The sequence below is a fragment of the Pecten maximus genome, chromosome 11, assembly GCF_902652985.1.
Source record: "Pecten maximus chromosome 11, xPecMax1.1, whole genome shotgun sequence".
In the NCBI taxonomy this organism is placed as follows: domain Eukaryota; kingdom Metazoa; phylum Mollusca; class Bivalvia; order Pectinida; family Pectinidae; genus Pecten; species Pecten maximus.
In genome coordinates, this window is record NC_047025.1 from 20423756 (window position 1) to 20445097 (window position 21342).

At 36.3% G+C, this 21342-nt stretch overlaps 1 protein-coding gene across 1 annotated transcript; it reads left to right on the forward strand.

Moving 5' to 3' along the window:
- Positions 1-783: 783 nt before the first annotated feature.
- Positions 784-1945, forward strand: LOC117338491 (piggyBac transposable element-derived protein 4-like). The gene is made up of 2 exons (XM_033899846.1): positions 784-1013; positions 1323-1945. The coding sequence occupies exons 1-2, from the start codon at positions 827-829 to the stop codon at positions 1943-1945; spliced, it is 810 nt and encodes a 269-aa protein (XP_033755737.1). The 5' UTR covers positions 784-826.
- The last annotated feature ends 19397 nt before the right edge of the window (positions 1946-21342 follow it).

Here is a 21342-nt window from a genome sequence, read left to right on the forward strand (position 1 = left end):
CACCCATCCCTTAGGGTTCCCATGCTGCATTTGCCCCACCATACATATTGCTGTCATATCGACTATAATAACATTAAAACCGTTGTTCAATACTTATGTTTAAATTGTCTAACCATTTTTGTCAACTTTGAAAAAAAACTGAACCAACAAATAATTTCCCACCCTTTGTAATGCCACATGACCCACTGGGTGTTATAGGTGTAAGGTGACAACTGCCTCTCAGCATTCTGTCAATGGGGAAATGCGGAGCAAATGTTAATATAATATAATGTGATACATCGTTTATTTTGATATATGGCGTCTTACATGTTTGTTCAACACAGCAGACGTACCGGGAAACACCGTCCTACATGTACATGTATGATACTTATATATCATGAATAATCTAATCAAATTATAAACGGAGTTCGGCAAATACTAAACCATATCTTAAATACATGTAAACACAAACTTTCCAAATCCGGGATGGTAAATTACAATTTTCTGGTATACATGTATGTTAAAACTGATATATATATGTTGTATACGTGTATGAAGCACGTGTATGATATATCGTTATCTTTGATCGATGATTTTACATATAAATAATAATCATGAAGTGTTGCTTGTAGCATCCTGGGTACGATCCATCTGTTAGATTTCGACCTTTATTGCACTTCGTCAATCGACAATTCATGCGCTTCAAGGTTCCAAACAGGGAGTGGACGAGTCTCTTGTACCAACAAAGGGACACAGCGTTCTTCGACAGTACATCACATCAAAGGTCGCGAAGTATGGTGTCAAGTTTTGGGTACTGTGTGAGTCCTCTACGGGTTACGTGCTTCAGATGCAAGTTTACAGGGGACGTGAATTCGACCCAGTTCCACCAGGACAACTCCAAGGAACAAACGTAGTTGTAGAGCTCCTACAAGGATCGTCACTTCTTCATAAAGGCTATCACGTATTTTGTGATAGTTTCTTCACGTCCTTGAATCTTGGACACAGACTTCTCCAACTTAACACATACTTGACCGGTACGTATACACTTTAAAGCCTTATTTTGGTATTTTTTTCTTGTGCATGCACCCATTCTCTGGAACTACACAATCGAGTACGTAAATTGTCAAACGTTTCAAGGCATGGATGATCCTTATAAAGCTAAATGTTTTCTATGGGATGCCGGGAGGAACAAATTTAGGGAGTATATGTTACTGTATATTTCAAATTAAAGTGGAATAGTGTGAATGTGGTGTAATATGTTTCTAAAGTTGGATTTGCATTCAATATGAATATATTCGTTGTTTTTGTTTGTTTTTGTTTTCAAATAAAAACGTCTTTTACAGGAACTTTACGAAAGAATCGACCAATGCCGCACCTCGTCAAGGACGCGAACCAGCCAGGGAACACTGTCTACTTGCGACGTGGCGACTTTTTGTGTCTGTCTCATTTCGGCGCAGATGAAAAGAAACCTGTCAGGTTGCTATCGACTATTCTACCAGCACAAGAACTGGGATCAGGTAAACCGCGTGTCATCGCATCATACAATACCAACATGGGAGCGGTAAACATGAATGATGGTATTCTACATTCATATGGAAAGCAGAGGAAATGCCAAAAGGTATGGAAGAAAATACTGGTGCATTTATTGTTTAGAATCCTTATGAATTCCTATATACTTTATAAGGAAAACACTGCACTGAGAGCAAAAAGCCGCCTGCAGTATATCCAAGCCGTTATTGAAGCACTCGCTGGAACGAAGAAACCTGACAACCCTCGCCGCCGAGCAGTGAAGAAAGTTTCCTTAATCACTTTGCCACAAAAGAAGGAGAAAGACTGCTGTGTCTGTTCTTCACGTATGCGCCATGGCCGTGGAATACGTCGTCGAAGCAGAACGATTTGTTCATTGTGTGAGCGGGGACTTCATCGCCAATGTATTGGACGGCATTTGAACTGCATTGAACAATAGATTCTGTAATTACCATGCAAAATCTGAACTGTATATATTCGTCTACTCCCCAATATATCTTGTTGCACAAGGACTAAAATAAGTTTAACCACTTACGTTTCACATTCATATTCCGGATTTGTTTCTTGTCAGAGCTAACAGAATCGTATCTCTGATCTTTTACGTTGGTATCATGTAAATCTCCCGAATATCTTTTATCTTTCCATATAATCATCCTCTGACTTTTGGAGATTATGTACATACAAGTATTTATAATGGGAACGTATACTGCAGACGTTTAATTGATATAACTCGCTAATTATGCACGTATTCAGAATATTTAATACACTGTATTTATTAACAATACAATTTTTCATCCGCATATGGTTGTTGAACTTAAATTAAAACTTTGTAGCATTATTGATGGAAATTACATCCATTATGTAGCTCGCGTATAAACTACATCGAAAGTTATACGGATTTAAAAAGTAATTAAAATGTAAAATAACAGACGTTACTTTCTTAATTCTTAATTCAAATCCTAAAAGTATTTCTTGGATGGTTGGTTTCAGATAAACTCACGATTCGGTACGTACTTGATTCCATTGACACGTTCTAAGTGTACCAGCTACGACGGCTGACGATAACGAGTGGAGCAGGTGTCGGGATATACACAGCGCATTATGACGTCACAATACTAAAGACGTCACGCATTGAAACTGTATTTCAAATCGGCGGATCAGAGTTTTCGGCAGTCTAAAGGTTAATTATACAAAAGTTAATCTATCAAAGCCATGATCACATCCACGTAATACATCGAATGTATTGCATGTTTACAAGTGAAATACATAATGTATAAGAATCATCACTGTTTATGTCATCATTGGTAATGGTATAAGAATGTTATACCATCACTAGCGATAACTTGTGGTATAGACATTTACTAATCATACGTGGGTACCTGGCCCCATCCATACCACTCAACTTAAGGTGTCTTCACTTAGAATTTTCCTAATTGAAGCATTGCGGAATTTCAGGCGAAATTCTGCAATTTTAATCAAAGACAAAACTAAGATAATAGCTTTGTATGTAATACATGATTTTAAAACAACTGAAATCGCGTTGAGCAGCTCATTCAAACTAACACGGTCAAACATGACGTCATTGGAAGACGACGTCATGGATTACACTACTACAATGTACATGCACCTCTTTCTGTTGTTGTTTTGATGCAGATATCGTTTCTGGTTTTTTTCCGTCTTTTAAATGAAATTAACAGAACATAGTTCCTGATTGTATATTACAAATACTTCACTTGCATTTCAGAATTTTCGGATCTACCGATATTCTGCAATATTAAAATCGTGAAAAAAATGTATTCAACGGAAAATCATTAAATATCCTCTATGTGTAATTAATGTTTTAAACTGAATGGACATTAAATAGACCTTATATGACCTTATCCGATAGTTTACCCCGGATACCCGACCTTATATGACCTTATCTGGAAGTCTACCCCAGATACCTGTCCTTATATAACCCTATCCGTGGAACTTCCCTGGATATCAAGAAGGCTATGTCCCTATTCGTTGGTGTTCCCGTTGATACCCGTCCTTATATGTCCCTATTTGTTGGTGTTCCCGTTGATACCCGTCCTTATATGTGCCTATCCGTTGGTGTTCCCGTTGATACCCGTCCTTATATGTCCCTATCCGGTGGTGTTCCCCTAAATACCCGTCATTATATTTCCCTATCCGGTGATATTTCCCTAAATACCCGTCCTTATATGTGCCTATCCGGTGGTGTTCCCCTAAATACCCGTCATTATATTTCCCTATCCGGTGATATTTCCCTAAATACCCATCCTTATATGTCCCTATCCGTTGGTGTTCCCCTAAATACCCGTCATTATATTTCCCTATCCGGTGATATTTCCCTAAATACCCATCCTTATATGTCCCTATCCGGTGGTGTTCCCCTGAATACCCGTCCTTATATGTCCCTATCCGATGATATTACCCTGAATACCCGTCCTTATATGTCCCTATCCGGTGGTATTCCCCTGAATACCCGTCATTATATGTCCCTATCCGGTGATATTCCCCTAAATACCCATCCTTATATGTCCCTATCCGGTGATATTCCCCTAAATACCCGTCCTTATATGTCCCTATCCGGTGGTGTTCCCCTAAATACCCATCCTTATATGTCCCTATCCGGTGATATTCCCCTAAATACCCGTCTTTATATGTCCCTATTCGTTGGTGTTCCCCTGAATACCCGTCCTTATAAGTCCCTATCCGGTGGCGTTCCCCTTGATACCAGTCCTTATATTTCCCTATTCGTTAGTGTTCCCCTGAATACCCGTCCTTATATGTCCCTATCCGGTGGTGTTCCCCTGAATACCTATCATTACATGTCCCTATCCGGTGGTGTTCCCCTGAATACCCGTCCTTATATGTCCGTATCCGGTGGTGTTCCCCTTGATACCTGTCCTTATGTGTCACTTTCCGGTGGTGTTCCCCTAAATACCCATCCTTATATGTCCCTATCCGGTGATATTCCCCTAAATACTCGTCCTTATATGTCCCTATTCGTTGGTGTTCCACTGAATACCCGTCCTTATAAGTCCCTATCCGGTGGTGTTCCCCTTGATACCAGTCTTTATATTTCCCTATTCGTTGGTGTTCCCATGAATACCCATCATTATATTTCCCTATCCGGTGGTGTTCCCCTTGATACCCGTCCTTATGTGTCACTTTCCGGTGGTGTTCCCCTAAATACCCGTCTTTATATGTCCCTATCCGGTGGTGTTCCCCTGAATACCCGTCCTTATATTTCCCTATTCGTTGGTGTTCCCCTGAATACCCGTCCTTATATGTCCCTATCCGGTGGTGTTCCCCTGAATACCCTATCATTACATGTCCCTATCCGGTGATGTTCCCCTGAATACCCATCCTTATATGTCCCTATCCGGTGATGTTCCCCTTGATACCCGTCCTTATAAGTCCCTATCCGGTGATATTCCCCTGAATACCCGTCCTTATATTTCCCTATCCGGTGATATTCCCCTGAAGACCCGTATCACAAACAAGCAACAGTTAAAGTTCAAGTCCAGGCCAAGCTATCGACCGTACAATGTGTAGAATATAATTTGTTAAGCGTATGTGATTTAATAGTAAAACCTATTGGTTCAATTAATACTATCCGGTAATAGAGTTATGTGTGAGTGGTAATGAAGGGGTATACTGAGGCTGGAAGTGCTAGTCAGACTGGTTACATAGCAGCCTTATCAAACATAAAACAGGTTATATACCGCAACAGACTTGAAACAGAATCAAATTTGTTTTTCTGTCGTGTCTGTCAAACTTGACATTCCCCAGTAAGCTACAAAATGTATCATCACTTATTACGTAACGGTAAAATATATAGACAGAACTCTGTCTTCCTCACTACAACATAATGTATACGGAACCCCGGTAAAATATATAGACAGAACTCTCCTCACCACAACATAATGTGTGGCTACTTGTACATACGGAACCCCGGTAAAATATATAGACAGAACTCTCCTCACCATAACATACTGTGTGGCTACTTGTACATACGGAACCCCTTCAACCCCTCCCCTACATCTTCACGCCGTGTAAATATAGATCACGCGCCTAAGAAGCGCCATGACACACTGTTGTAAACGTAAGTATACACGTGCGTATCATGCACACGCATGGAAGATGTAGTACAGTGTAAGCTTCCAGTCGTAGAAATGTCTTGATGTTTATTTTTTGAACAATTGATAACTAAGTTTACAAGAATACTTCGGTGGTTGCCACAGAAATTAAACACGATTTTCCCTGTGTCTTTGTACGTTTTGCAGAGTACCTCTGTCTAAGTTCAATAGAGCATTATGGTAAGTTAAGATGGTCATGCTGAAGGTTATTGTAAGTATGATGAAATAGACGATGATTAATTTAGCTCTGCATTTATCTTTCAAGCTATTTTTAACTACAATGAAGTCACAATACCAAAAATAAATAGAAGTATGTTATAAGATACGTTAGTCATCGAGAGTTTTATTTGTGTCTTATCTACGCGTTACGCCATAAGAGAAATTGTACGGCACAGCCTGGGGATGAATGATTTTGATATACAGTAAACATATACATTTTCAAAGGTTTCAGTTTAAAACAATTATACATATATCAACATATTGATACGATTAAATATGAGTTTCTCTCGTTTTTTAGTTTTTACGTATTAAACGGAAGCTTGTGATATTACAGTTGTAGCCTGAACGACTGTACATTGGTCGCCGTACAGCGTTCTTGGAAAATATATATCTTACAATAAATGGTTAACGACATTCTTTGAATTTAGTGTATGCATGAGCTGAGTGTTCGGACAAATAAAAAAACATTTTGGGAGAAAATATCCAATATTGGTCAAGATATAATTTGAGATCTTTTCAAAATAATCATATTGAGCGGTAATTTAGGACCCAACAGAGCCATCAATACAACATCATTTACAGGGATTATTGGTAAACGGCCCCCTGTCTCTAGAATATCAAAAATATAACTAAAATTGAGCATTATGAATTTTGAAGTTTCAAAAAAAGGAGATAATCTAGTATTATTCATGTTAAGAGTCTTATTTATTACATTTTTACCAGTGAAATATCAAAAATTATTCATTCTATAAAAGTGATATTTTTCATCAATCAAATTAATGATTAGAAAATACCAAAATAATTGACCAATCAGAAAGCCCGACATATATGTCAGCACCTGGACAGGGGAAACTACTTTTTTTGTTTACAAACTATCGCTGTAGGCCTAGTTAGCATACGGGGTAGGTTTTTCGTTGATAAAAAATGTAATAAACAGAATATCTAACAGTGTCTTCAGTAATACCAAATATATTTCACTCGTGTGGCTAATATTTTGATATTTTTCACTCGTGCTGCCCACTCGTGAAATATATTTGGTATTACTGAAGACACTGTTAGATATCCTCTATATACTCTCTTTACATGCCGAACATATACACGTGTATGCATGTTTTAATGCATTTTGCTCGTACATGTAAAAATGTATTTGCTAAGCGTTCACATGAAATATAAATCTCGTTAGCAAAACTTATGTGTATTAAAGTTGAACTTCATTAGACAACAATTCTGATTTTAATTTGTGGAGCGGGTAGCTAGGATGTGGCAGCACAGAGCTATCCCATACCATCCGAGTGTGGAACGTAGTCATGGAATATCCGAAATATCTGAAAATTATAGAGGAAAAAGTTGCTGGTATGGAATGTTCTCTAGATGAAGTCAAAAAGGGAACTGAGAATTATCAGCGAAAAACTTGAAGGGTGGACTTTCAACAATCAATCCTTGAAGAGAGAATGAGTAAAATTGAACAAGAAAGTGACTGGGCAAGAGAGGAATGCATTCAACAACGAGAAAAAATACTAGAGCTCCAAACAAGGTCTATGGAAGACAATTTGCTTTTCTCCGGAATCCCCGAAAATGATCAAAATGAGAATTGAAGGGATTCATCAAATCTGAAAAGGACGTTGATGGTGACATCGAGTTTCAGGTTGTCCACAGGCTAAGGAAGCGCCCAGACTGCAAGCCTCTATTCGGGAAGAGGAAAGACCGCGAAACTGTCTAAAAATCAGCGCCCCTAGGCAACCAAATGTTTTTTTTTCTGTAAATGAGCAGTTTCCCCAAGAAATAAACGATAGACGACGGTCATTGTACCCTGTCTATAGGGAGGCTCGTGGCAGAGGGCAAAATGCCCGGCTGAAGGCAGACAAATTGTTCCTTGATGGAAGGCTCTATAATCCGCCCTCTCAAACACCGTCTACGACACCCTATGAGGCCCGCTATGACCATTATCATCAGTCCGGTTCCGGCATCGGTACAGGTACCGGTTCCGGTCACGATATGAGAAGCAAGCACGCGATCAGAACAGATAGGGGGACATTACAAGAGGTCAGCTGACCTATACAGTGACTCTTATAACCGATCACAAGAACTGATTACACAGAACAACTTAAACTCACGTTTCTTAACGTTTGTGGTATAAAATCAAAACTGAATACACCTGAATTTGAATTATTGATTGAATCATATGACATATTAATTTTTGTGGAAAGTAAGTTGGATGATTTTGATATACTACGTCTACCACACGGTTATTCATATATTTTTTTTAAATGGATCAAAGGAAGTGAAGAAGAAATCTGGTGGTATAGTTACCACAAAGAAGACCTGAAATCTCATTTACAATGTCACCACACTCCCTCTGATTTTGTCCAATGGTTGCAATTGTCACAAGAAATAATGAGTCAAGATTATGATATGTTATTGGGTTGCGTGTATATCCCTCCTGGAAATTCAAAATACTCATCTGCTGATTGTATTGAAGAAATTGAAAATGAGATCAATCAGCTGACTAATAATAATTGTAAATTTGCATTTGTTGGTGATTTTAATGCCAAAACTCAATGTAAAGACGATTTTATACAACCTGATGATACACTTATTGAAATACTTGATGTAAATTTGAATGAGCTCCACAAATATTTGTATGATTCACAGAATTTAAATGAAGCTGTTGTCCCTTTAAAACGAGCCAGCCAGTGTAAAGCAAGACCGAATAGCTTATATAATTAGGCTACAAACTATTCGATTTTTGTAAAGAAAATAATTTATATAATGCAAATGGTCGAACTGGGAAAGATAAACTAGTTGGAAAAACGTGTAATTGACTATCTGTTATTATCATCAGTTTTCTTTAACTATTTTTTTTAATTTTTTTTTTATTTTGATCTTTTATTTTCTGATGTTCATTGTAGACTCGAATTCTGTCTGAAAAAATAGAGTTAGATAATAAAAATGCCTCAAGTAATAACTAAAAAAAAACCTATGTAAAATGGAACACTGACAAAGGTAATGTACTTTGTTAATTACATGTATATCGAAGGGGATGATTATGGTACATTTTAGATAAATTGTCGATTAAGTCGAGCTGATTTCGGAAAACCCGTCTAATTTAGTAACAGCTACTGAAATAAACAATGTTGTTAATGTCATGAGTAATTTATTCAAAGAATCGGTAGGCAGACACTTGGTGAAAAGAAGGATTTTACGTTGTTATAATGTCGAAAAAAAATCTCACACACAAAACTACTCTTAAAAATACTGGAACAGAATATAGAAAAACTTTAAATAAATCCTATAGAACTCATCAAGAGAAAATGGAAAAAGAATTACGAAACGCTTCCAAATCAGAACCGAAATCATTCTTGGCACATTCTAGGTGAAATTATCGGAATTACATAGTAAGGGGCAGAATATTGATGAAAATATAAATGAATTGTACAATTACTTTAAAGACTTAACAAGGGAGATAACTCTAATGAAATCTTTGATGGTGAAATTGAATAAGGAGATGGAAGATTCGATGAATTACTGAATGGTGAAATTACTGAGTGTGAAATTACTAAATATATTTCCAGTTTAAGCAACAATAAGGCTCCAGGTTATGATTGAATCTTAAATGAGTATCTAAATGCCACTGTATAATTATTTAAACCATTATATTATAAATTATTTAATGCCATATTCAATACAGGCTGCACATCTGATTCCTGGAAGGTAGGGGTTATTAAACCCATATATAAACGTAAAAGTGATTCATGATAACTTAGATAATTATAGAGCAATACGCCTTGTCTCGTGTCTTGGTAAAGTGTTTACATCTATTTCTTATAGCAGATTAAATAAGGTGGCTGATGAAATAAATCTTATAACTTATGCCCAGACTAGATTCAGAAAAAATCATTCTACTACTGATAATATTTGTATTCTTCATGTCTTAATATCTATTTATTTTTCACTTGGAAAAAAAGTTATTTTATACATTTATAGACTTCAAAAAGGCCTTGATTCGGTTTGGAGACTTGGGCTATGGAAAAAAAAGTCCGGAAAAGTAATATAACCGGGAAAATATTTAAAAGTTATTAATAATTTATATGCAAATACCAAATCCTATGTAAAAATGGAAATGAGGTATCTGAGAAGTTCAATTGTAATATCGGGGTAAAACAAGGGGAAAATTTATCGCCATTTCTATTTGCCATTTACCTGAATGATTCAGAAGACTTTCTTGGAGAACAAGATGTTAATTGTTTAAAAAAAAAAAAAAAAATAAAAATATGTGACAATATTAGAATTTTTATCAAACTGTTTATAATTCTTTATGCATATGATACATTTATTATGTCTGAATCGGCCGAAGAACTCCAATCAGCCCTGAATACATTTTAATTATATTGTAATAGATGGAAGATTGATATAAATACAAATAAAACTAAAATAGTTATACACCTATTTTCAAAAAAAAGAAAGTGTCGAATGAGCTTCTATTGTACAATATTTAATGATGTGATACAGGTTATAGAATCATTTTTCTATTTAGGAGTTTTGATGAATTATAATGGGAGTTTCTACAAAACAAAAATGAAACTGGTGGAACAATTCAATAAAGCTTTGCTTGCTGTATTCAAGAAAATAAGGCTGTAGACCTACAATTAAAAGTTTTTGACTCCGTCGTATTACCGATACTTTTGTATCCAGTAGAAGTATGGGGCTTTGAAAATTTAAGTGTCATCGAAAAACTACAGTACACCAAACTACATGGTATATGGTGAGATCGGGAGATTTCCATTTATATAGAAGTTAAAACGAATTATTATGCTTTGGCATAAATTGATAGCTGGTAGTAATCTGCCATAGTGCTATGTATAACGTAATGTTTACTTTACAGACAAACGGAACTGTTCAGAATATTCAGATTATATAAACTGGTATGAACTTTGTCTGGGGATTATCACACGATATGCACATGGAGATTACTTGAAGTATGCTGTGAAACAAAGATTACAAGACCAATTCATCCAAAAATGGTTTAACGATATTGAGAGCTCTTCAAGAGGGTCTGTCTATCCTATCTATAAAAGAAATTTTGTGTTTGAAAATTATCTTCTGAAGTTAAAGCAAAAAGAAAGACAAATTATTACTACATTTAGAACTTCAAATATGCATTTACCTATAGAAACTGGAAGATGAATTGGAATACACAAAAAAAAAGAACTTGTAATCTATGTTATGATGAAATCGGTGACGAATATCATTATTTATTTAAATGTGATCATATAACTGTTAAGCGGATAAAACAATTATTCATTCCAAATTACTACTGTACTAATCCTAGCCTTATTAAAATGCAAGGATTATTTACCATATGTAATGTGAAAGTTTTATCAAATGTCAGCAAATTTCTTCAAAAACTTGAAAAACTACTGGATGTATATCATTAGTTGATCATTGTAGCATTTGTTGTTAATTGTATTGATATTTTGCTAACCGCCATGTGTACATGAATTTGATGTATAGTGACCTCTTCTCGCATACACGTACGCTGTATGTCTGTGAGAGAGAAATAAAATATGAAATCTGAAATCTGATATCAGAAAGCAGTATGCAGGAGTAGCTTCTAAACGTTTCAATCAGTTTTATAAATCTTTGTCAGAATTTGTGGATAGGTGTGACCACCCGTCGGCATTATAGCAGGTATACGCGTACATGTACAATTAACCTATTTACTAATTTCGTGAGTTAATGTCCGCTATTACGGCGAACGTTAAACAATTCCAAAGGCTATTAAACCAATATAGGTGTCAAACCCTCAGATATATAGATAATTCTTGGACTGGATAAGACGCGTTACCAGACGAGTTCAACCGCGCCCCGAGGGCAGTGGAAAATACAATTTTAAGGCGGTATTTGTGATCTGAATTGTTATGCTCACAATCAATCCAATAAGCTATTAATAAAAACTGCATTTCACAAGCGGTTAAACAGGTGGACCCATTGTAAATCTAATTTATTTACAGTATTATCCAACATACCTTTGGTATGCCATTGAAAGACGAGATAACGGGGCGAGCAAAAAACAACCTCTGGTTCGATGGCCCAGGGTCAATAGATTTGGTATGTTGGCAAGGTAACATTGGTGACTATAGCTACTTGCCCGAGTGGCAGGTGCATTTTTTTACGTACTTTTTACTCTTTCTTTGCAGTAATTTAAAATACTACTAATTCGCTTTAATTGGACGAAATATTTCACTCTTGGACAAGTACTTTTGAACCTAAACTTGCCTGATAGACAGTGATGATGATTTTTTCCTGTCCTTGGTAACAACAAAAACATAGGTCAGGGGTTATTTATTAAGTGACCCAGACACATCAAATTGTAACAACGATTTCACCATATTTCTTAGAGTGTTACGTGTATATTCTTCAATAGCTGAACAGGTACATATATCTCCACTCATTAAAAAAAAGATTATTGTAGTAATACCGCGGAGTGAATTTTGTACGTAATTTTTAATTTCCTTCTGTAACTTGCATATGAATATATAAAGTGAAACTCATCACTGCTATTTTTGCTTTTCAATTTTTTTCTTTAGTTACTGTACTCATTACTAGCGGGAAAAAACACAACATGACAAATACATACATGATCCAGATAGAGGTGTTTTCGTAATTTTGATTATGTCTGGCTTCCGATAAAAAAAGTGGGGTTCTAGATGTTGATCCAACGAGTGAAAGTTGTCTGTTTTTGTTTTGTGCTTTTTTTAATAACGAGGATTGTTCTTACCTAATCCGAAAATTATATTTGTATAATGTCTCCGGCCCCGGCTTTTGATAGTGCCCGGCTTCAGATAGTGCCCGGCTTCTGATAGTACCCTGTCCCGGCTTCAATCGGAACTCTTCGGGTATTCTTCTCGCCCGATTAGTGTGCCTCCCACAAAGCGGAAGTTCCGTGTGGCCTCCGCACAGCGGGCTTATACCATAACGATAATCCACCGAGCCAATCGGAACCCCTCGTCATTTGCTTGCAGAAGGAGACGAGGTGTTCCGACTGCCACCGAGCTTGCCGGAAAGGCCCGAGGTTGTCCGATTTTACCGGCTTCTGATAGTCCCCGCTTCTGATAGTCCCACATTTTTAGAAACCCATTCAGATATCACAGAGTTTTTAGATGAAATATATTAAAAATCACGAGAGAAACCTTTCTTCATTTTTTTTCTCTTTAAGAATTCAGCATAATACATGAAAATGCATGTCGTGGTACTAAATTCTATCAAGTTAAATGGAGATTGGATAAAAATTGAGAGAGAAGATAGACAGACAACACCATACCATAGTGTTCTCGTTATATTTGCAAGTAAAATTAACACAGAAAAGAGGGTTGTCGAAACACAAACAACTATATCTGCGATATCGGAGAAACTATTATTATCTCAATAACTATTTCATTCAATGTGAAATGAAATTGCGACATGTACGTTTAAATGATCTTTAATCTCATTATTTCATAAATTAGGTTCGCTTAATTATTCTTCCTACATTAGACAGTTTGAACAGGCTATAAAACACTCTTACTTAATATTTGGCTTTAATTGAAAAAAAAACCTCACATATTGTATTCAACAAACGAACGGGTATCATGACATTTTTTCATTTCAATTCAATTTATTTCCAAATGCTACATAACATATAGGATTCCAAGATATATATCAAACAATTCATGCATACAAAATGGCGGAGAACACGGCCGAATTAATTCTAACTAATACTGAACCACAAAAAAATATAAATTACGGATGACATGTCTATAGTACGCTAATTACTCTCCGACTATGTGTCGCCGAATTGTTGACACCGATAACTTTCACATCTGTTAACGCCAGTCCACTGAGCCGACACGGCTTGATTGAGTTAAGTCTGTCAGCCTAATTAGTTCAATTCATCTAATATTTTTGTCTAATTTTAGATAATTTGCCCACGCCCAAGGCAGTGGTCGACACTAGTACATATGCACTGAAGAACAAAGTCTGTATATGTAGATGGAAATAAGTTCGCCATTTTTGTTTTCAGTACATTTTTTTATCTTAATGATTTTGTTTACTACCATTAGGGTCCGTTTTATACTATTGTTTTTTTCTATGTCAATACCCTCTCATCAAGTATAGAATCTATGGAATCAATTCACGCTATTGGCCATTGCAATTTTGGCTAAGGGAACAGATGTTTCCGAATTTAATTTTTTTTTAAATAATCGATATAGTGCACATTTTAACGTTATGAAATAATTCAAATATGGAATAGAAAGCAGTTGAATAGGTACTAATAAATTTGAATATTTATGGCTGTTTTATACTTGTGATCACTATAGAACTGTTGACCGATGAAAAACCAGTGACGTGTCATGTAAATTTATTGACACGCACTTCTGTCTGTTGTGTCACCAACAGAAAATAGGATTCTTCTAAACACCGGAATTAAATTTAGAATTTAATCCTTATCAAATCAGTTAATAATAATAATGTTAGATCATTTTAGAAATATAAATGTGTTTATTATCAAAGATATTCTGAACACTGTATATGAATTAAATGAACATTTTACAAAATTACCTTTATATATTTTGATTACATTATTGGTGATATACTATACAAAAAAAAAGTAGTTGAATCAGACATTTCTGTATATTTCGGTTTTTGATCATTCAGATGGTAAACCGCTGTACAAGTTCTTGTGATATTTTACTATAGGTGTGTGAACATGTGTCCTATTTTCATTTCAAAATATTTTATTCAATCAAGGATTTGAATTAATTTACATACAATATTTCATAATAGAGATAGATTTTGAATATAAAATGGATTGGACAACAGGCTAAGCCTATACAGGTCCTTTCCGTACTTCCGTTATAAATATTATAAATAATTTTAGTGGTATAGTCTAATTCTAATTATTCAATAAAAGTATTATAGAACTCAGCCCCTACATACAATATCAAGATTTTTTCTCCCTTTTTATTAACTATAATATATTAAATCATTTGATCAAATTCCAACTGATGTTTTCACATTACCCTCTATTGTCATTTTGATACGATGTTGTGTGTTATCATGTCTATGCTGTTATGTAACATTAACCTATATATACATATGTAGGTGTCATATTTATATAACACTTGTTTCTGATTCCTTTTTGTATCATTTATATGTTGTATATATATTGTTAAGTGGAAATTGACAAATACAACACAGTTTAAACTAAAGATTTTATTTACATGCCATTCAAATCTGAGACACACACCTGTAATCATATTTCACAGCAATTAACGCCGGTTGCCGAAAGCCACGCCCATTTTGTATAATTGTCCAATCAGCGTTGTCGTAAAGGTGACACAATTGCCGAGTAAAAGAGGAGTACTTCAAAGTCACTGAAGCATGACTAAGCTGACGCCAGTGTTTATAAGACCGTTCTGTTCTGTTCTTTATTACTTTAAACCATTTGGTTTATCAGTACCGTGTATTTTTTTGACCGTTACTAAATTGAAAGACGAAGACACGAGATACAAATCATCAGATGACAGCAGCGACAAAAATGGCCGGATATAACTGGCTATTTCTAAATCTGTTAGTGATAGTTGCTGCTCACGACCACACCACCACACCAGTTAATATGACCATCGACGGAGGTTATGACGTCATCATACCAACAAACTGTACCATAAAGTTCAACGAGACCGATGTCAAACTGTACCGGGAGCTCACAGCAGAAAGTGACAATAAGCTGGTGTATGTTCATTTCCACTTTACCAGCCATACCGGGAACTTAATGTTTGAATATGAGGGAGATTTGTTTGAACCCTTGACCTGGGTTTATGTTTCCGGTCACCAGGGTAAATCCTTACTCAATCTGATGCAGCACTATGAAGCACTATCCCTAAAAACAATGAGTCTAGGCGTAGAGCACATGACTATCGGCATCATGGAGTCCCCAAATGGATGTTTTACAAACCAGCCAATGACTGTAGTCGGGCCGTACTTCCGTGATACCCTTCTGAATAATTTTGGGCCCTCTGTGGACGTGAATACCATTCGGTCGTCAAAAGAATCGCTGGACGAACCAACAGACAAACCAATTAGTGTAAGTGTGTGTCACATGACCATAGGAAAGGAAGAAAATGTCGCGAGATTCTTCTATACGTGTTGCCATAACAATCATGGGGTGCCGGTTTGTAAAGAACTCACGGTAGATTCCTACATGCAATCTGTGAGGATATTTATCATTATCATAAACATTCTGGTGATCGCGTTCTGTCCTTTTCTGGTTCCAAAGTATTACTATAGCGACACAACGGGCTGCATTCGTTACAAACAGAAAACTAAAACTGAACGAGCGCCAATAACAATCCTCAAAACAAACGTTCTCAAGCATTCAGGGTCAAGAAATAAAATTGTAACTGAAGGTTTCGTTCACGAATATATGCCAAAATTCGACAAAACTGTTGAGAACTTAACGCCAGACGAACCGTGTGAATGTGATATAGGAACAATTGAATTTTTGGTAAAAAGTCGAGATTTAATAAGCGAATCTGACGTACCTGTTGGTATTTGTTCTACAATTTACAACAATTTTGCACGCTGTGAGATTAAAAATCATAGCTCGATGCAGGAGTGTTGTAACGCTGACATGTTACGTTTCTTTGGATGTTCGGTCCAGTGGTATGAATGTCTGACCCGACTGATGACCACTATTGTCCTTGTGATCGTGTCCATTCCTTGGATATTACGTGTCATCTTTTACGTTACCTACGAACAGAACCATTTTGAGGGACGGGCGACAGCGGCGCAATCACGTCAACTGAGCACTCCATACCTGGCGAACTTAACTCTGTATTTTTCTCCGTTACATGTTGTATTTCTTATGTGCTACTTTTTTATCATAATAGAAGGAATGTGTTTAGGTATTCTACACAGAAATGTGACCCGGAGTCTTAGAACGGTGTTCCGGAGGTGCTTCAAAGACATGCGTCGTTCAACTCGTTTGAAATCTGTAGGTAGCTTATGGAAACATCTTCTGTATCCGTGTACAAAGTATGGCATTCTGGGACTAATACTATCCCCGATTGTGTGGATCTTTGTCCTTCCGGTATGTCTGATTATGTCGACCTTCTACTATCTACCTATCGTGAATCTCACGTGTCGTTTGGTGTGGTCGCTTCTCTACAACCTCATTCCAAGCGAGATTACAAACTCGTGTTGCGTACCAAAAACACGTGACAGTGAAAAACTTGATTCGGAGCAAAGCCGTGGTGTTAATTGTCTCATCAAACTGAGGCACGTGTTTTTGACATTATTCTGCTTATTGGCACTTTACTCTTTCCTGCTCCTGCTTGTGGAATTTGTCCAGTTTGTAGTCGTGATCGTCATTTACACTCTGATGGGGATCATCCTCAACTCCTCGGTTGCCATGCAGTACGTACCGCTCTTTTTCATGGTCGCTGTGTACGGACACACAACGTTCGGAGGTGTGTATAAAAAGTACATGTGTTTTAACAAGATCATCCACAAACACGTAATGGATATATTTAAACGCACATCATCTATTGCTGAACTCGAATTGATGAATTCTCGCTCTAACATGGCATTTGAGGTAAATCAGGAAGCGAATGAAAACTCGTCTAAAGATTTCCTTTATATCAAAAACTCCAAATGCATGTGGTCAAGTAGACGGACAGTGTTATTTGTTAATAAACATGGTACACCATTTATACGGAAGGAATTCTTCCTAGAGTGCTGTAATATGGACCATTTCGCTGCCCCAGGAAACCTGGCCTCCAACCTTATGAAAGCTGTGTTCAAGTTCTTGGTGACAATGTGTTTTCTGGTGTTTGTTGGACTAGTCGTGTTAGCGTTTAGCGAGAACTTCGAATTATCTAGCACCAATCAAACACTCATAGCACTCGCAGGTGGATTGATTCCATTCGTGTTGACCAACTTCCTTTTCCGGAAAGTCGAATTACCCCAGGTTGATGACGACCTCCGATTTGCTAGGAACCTAACCAAGATCATTTCGACCTACAAAGAGACCTTCGATGTCGTCGATTTCAAGTGTGTGAATGTTTGTAAAGAATACGCTGATTCAGATACACAAACTGACACAGAGACACAGAACAGTAATGGTACCGGACAACAAAACGGAACAGCGCCAAAAAGCGCGGAAACAAACGGTCAAATGATACAAACACAGAATGACGTCGATCAAATTAAAGATATTCGGTTGGGTTCGTCTCCTGGCCAAGACACTATCATTGAATATGCGGATGAATCGGACAACCTTCAAAACGAGGAACAAAGTACCAATCAAACAAACAATGAACTAGAACGACACATGAGAAACCAACACGACGAACACTCTATACAAAATGGACATGGCGAGATTACAAAAGAACAACCCATAAAAGTGGCCTTACCTACGTCCAATGGCCAACCGAAACGGGATCAGAACTCGCCCAATTCTCAGAGCTCATCCTTCTCCGTTGACTGGAAAGCGGCGAGACAGACACGCGATCTCAGTAATTATGACATTGTGATTGACACCAGTAAACCATTGTCAGTGGCACATTACCTGATATCGCTCATTTGATAACGTGTGTAGTAACTCCACAGTGAATTACACGTGCACCATGCACCAACATGTATACCATTGATTTTAAGCTGTCATTATGTAGTTATTATTATTTCGGACAGTCTTGAAAACCAGATCATCGCTAGACCCCATAGTCATAAGGCCAACAGGAATGGAATTCATAACCAGTTACACTGCATTGTCGCCATTATCAACTTCGCGTCATATCTGTTGCATTGCAGTGACGTCATTATTAACATTGTATACTATAGCTTTTCATTCCCGGTAGCGTTGCTAAATTTAAATCAACCGACGTTTAATTGTTTTTATTAACAAATATGTGTATCAGAAGCCATCAGTTATTACAGAGACTTATATATAGATCTAATTGTAAGAGTGGAGCATTCTGAACTTTAAGAGTTACTTCCCTTCGTTTCGCTAGCGATAGCTTAACAGCCGACGGAAGCCGAGATAATGGAGTTGAGAATGATATTGTGTGTAACATTGTTTGTTACGGTTGATTGTATTACCCAATATCTAATCCACGATTAATAGCATTTAACGAACTAAGCGTTTATACTGATGTATAAGAATAATGTCACTAGGTTGATGTATGAGAAATTGAATTAATTTCCGTATGTTAGTGGTAGGAAATCAGTCAGATATCAAGACATACATGTATGTTAATGTATATAAACATTGATTATCATTATGTCCAGTAACATTGATTTGTATAAATATCTGTAATAAATCAAATTTTTTATCTTATTTCCCTGTTTATTATCATTTTAAATAGACCATAAATGTTCCGTCCTTTAACAATTCTTGCTGTCAGTATTTTTTGACAAGGAAAATAAAGAAGTTTTCTCAAATTGCGCATGTCAACTTTTAGATTGATCAGAGAAATAAAATGGTCGATAGCCATCTTGAAATTTCAGTTAAAAGTGTATAATCGCTATTTCTCAGAAAATAATGCATGGATCTTTCTCAAATTTAATATATAGGCCATTAGGTTCTCTTGGTACATGCCAATTTTGAGATTGATGATTAATAGCAAAAGGCTCACAGGCGGCCATCTTGATTTCACACTTGAAAGTATTGCTTGTATCTTCTTCTTTTTTTTTGTTTCCTAGCACTGCGTGTTCTGATCGGAGTGTGTCTTTTATTATTCCGGTTGAAGTTTGTTATTGTTTTCTCTCGAGAAGTACAACATGGACCTTTGATAGTTAGATATCTGTGTGATGTAGGTCAGAATGTCCAAACCAACGAGACAGCTAAGTCATATCCATCTTGAATCACACACTCAAATGCTATCATTTGAATGTGGGATTCAAGATGAATTGGTAGAGTGGTCTAGTGGTGCCTTTTGCTGTCAACAGGTCAAGTTTCATTTTAGGTAATGTTTCTGTAACTAGGGACAAATAATTATCATGTGAAAATGGACACACTCCTCCAAAATTGTTTAATAGAACTTCATGAAACCTGATATACGAATCAAATTATATGTATCGTGATCTTGTTCTGCATTTTGCTATCAAGAGGTTTTCAATATAGGTAATGTCTCTGTAACCATAGAAACAAATTGTCAAAATCTGAAATATTACCAACTCCTAAAGCGTTTAAGATTCTACACAGCAACTGTACTGTTACACACAACGGTCTAATAATCTCCAAGTGTCTTTATTGATGAATTATAAGATATTGCGATGAAAACATATTTTATTCGTTTTTGAGCAATTAGAGCGAACCTTTGTTAAATGGTATTCATCTCATTGAAACTTGCCGATTTTTCTAATCGAAGCGAAGATAGATAAATTGGTTATTTGCTGTTTTCCTGAAATATTCAGACTAGTTTTTAACAAGATACTCAACAAAATACTCACCTGACGTCAGCTATTCATGCACAGATTCTCCGATAGCAGCAGAAAACGCTTAAGTTGCGTTGATCAGTCCTTTCAAAATGTCGCCGTCAAGTTGACGTTGAGTAACATCACAAAGGGATGACGTCATGAATTATATGTTACTGATTCCCGCTCTTTTTGACATTATTGGTTTTCGACGTTTTATTTTTGTTTTTAAGTTGATACACATACTTTACTCGTATGACAGAATGTTTCGATATTTTTCACTCGTGGAAATATCGATATTCTGTCATACTCGTGAAATAGATGTTATATTAAACGGAAATCTTCAATATCCTCTATTTACATGGTTTACAATTAAGCATTGATTTCATGTAATATTTTTTTTTAGTTTCATCGGGGTATGAAACTAATTTTGTTTGCAAACTTCTGTAAGAATCACAAAAGTTTGCAAACAAAATTAGTTTCATACCCCGATAAAACTAAAAAAAAAAATGACATCAACGCTTATAATTAATTTTTGAAAATGATTTTCTGATTTAAAACATGTTTTATGTACAATTTTCCTGGTTTTAAATGGGATTCTTTTTCTCAAATCAATACGCAACGTCAATTGTCCTATTGTGACGTCACATTTTTCGCGCCATTCTCGGAATTTCTTTCATAGAAGAATGAAAAGAATTTTTCGACCAATCACATTTGAGTATTTACCATGAAAACAAAGAAAAATTAATTATAGAAGAATGAAAAGAATTTTTCGACCAATCACATTTGAGTATTTACCATGAAAACAAAGAAAAAATAATTATACCCCTATGTGCATTCTTATATATCTTTAGCTCTGACAGCTACTCCCGCCATAGAAATAAAGTAATACAAAAATAGATGACATGGAAATAGTATCGCTCCTATAATACATAATTACTGCTGTATATAGACACATTTTACGTGACAAAAGGAAGAGACGGTAGTTTTGGGTACATTCCTGGATCCAGAGGAG

Coding starts and splice junctions, on each gene's coding strand:
- LOC117338491 (XM_033899846.1), top strand. CDS start 827: ATGCAAGTTTACAGGGGACGTGAATTCGACCCAGTTCCACCAGGACAA. Junction 1,014..1,322: donor ACTTAACACATACTTGACCG/GTACGTATACAC, acceptor CGTCTTTTACAG/GAACTTTACGAAAGAATCGA.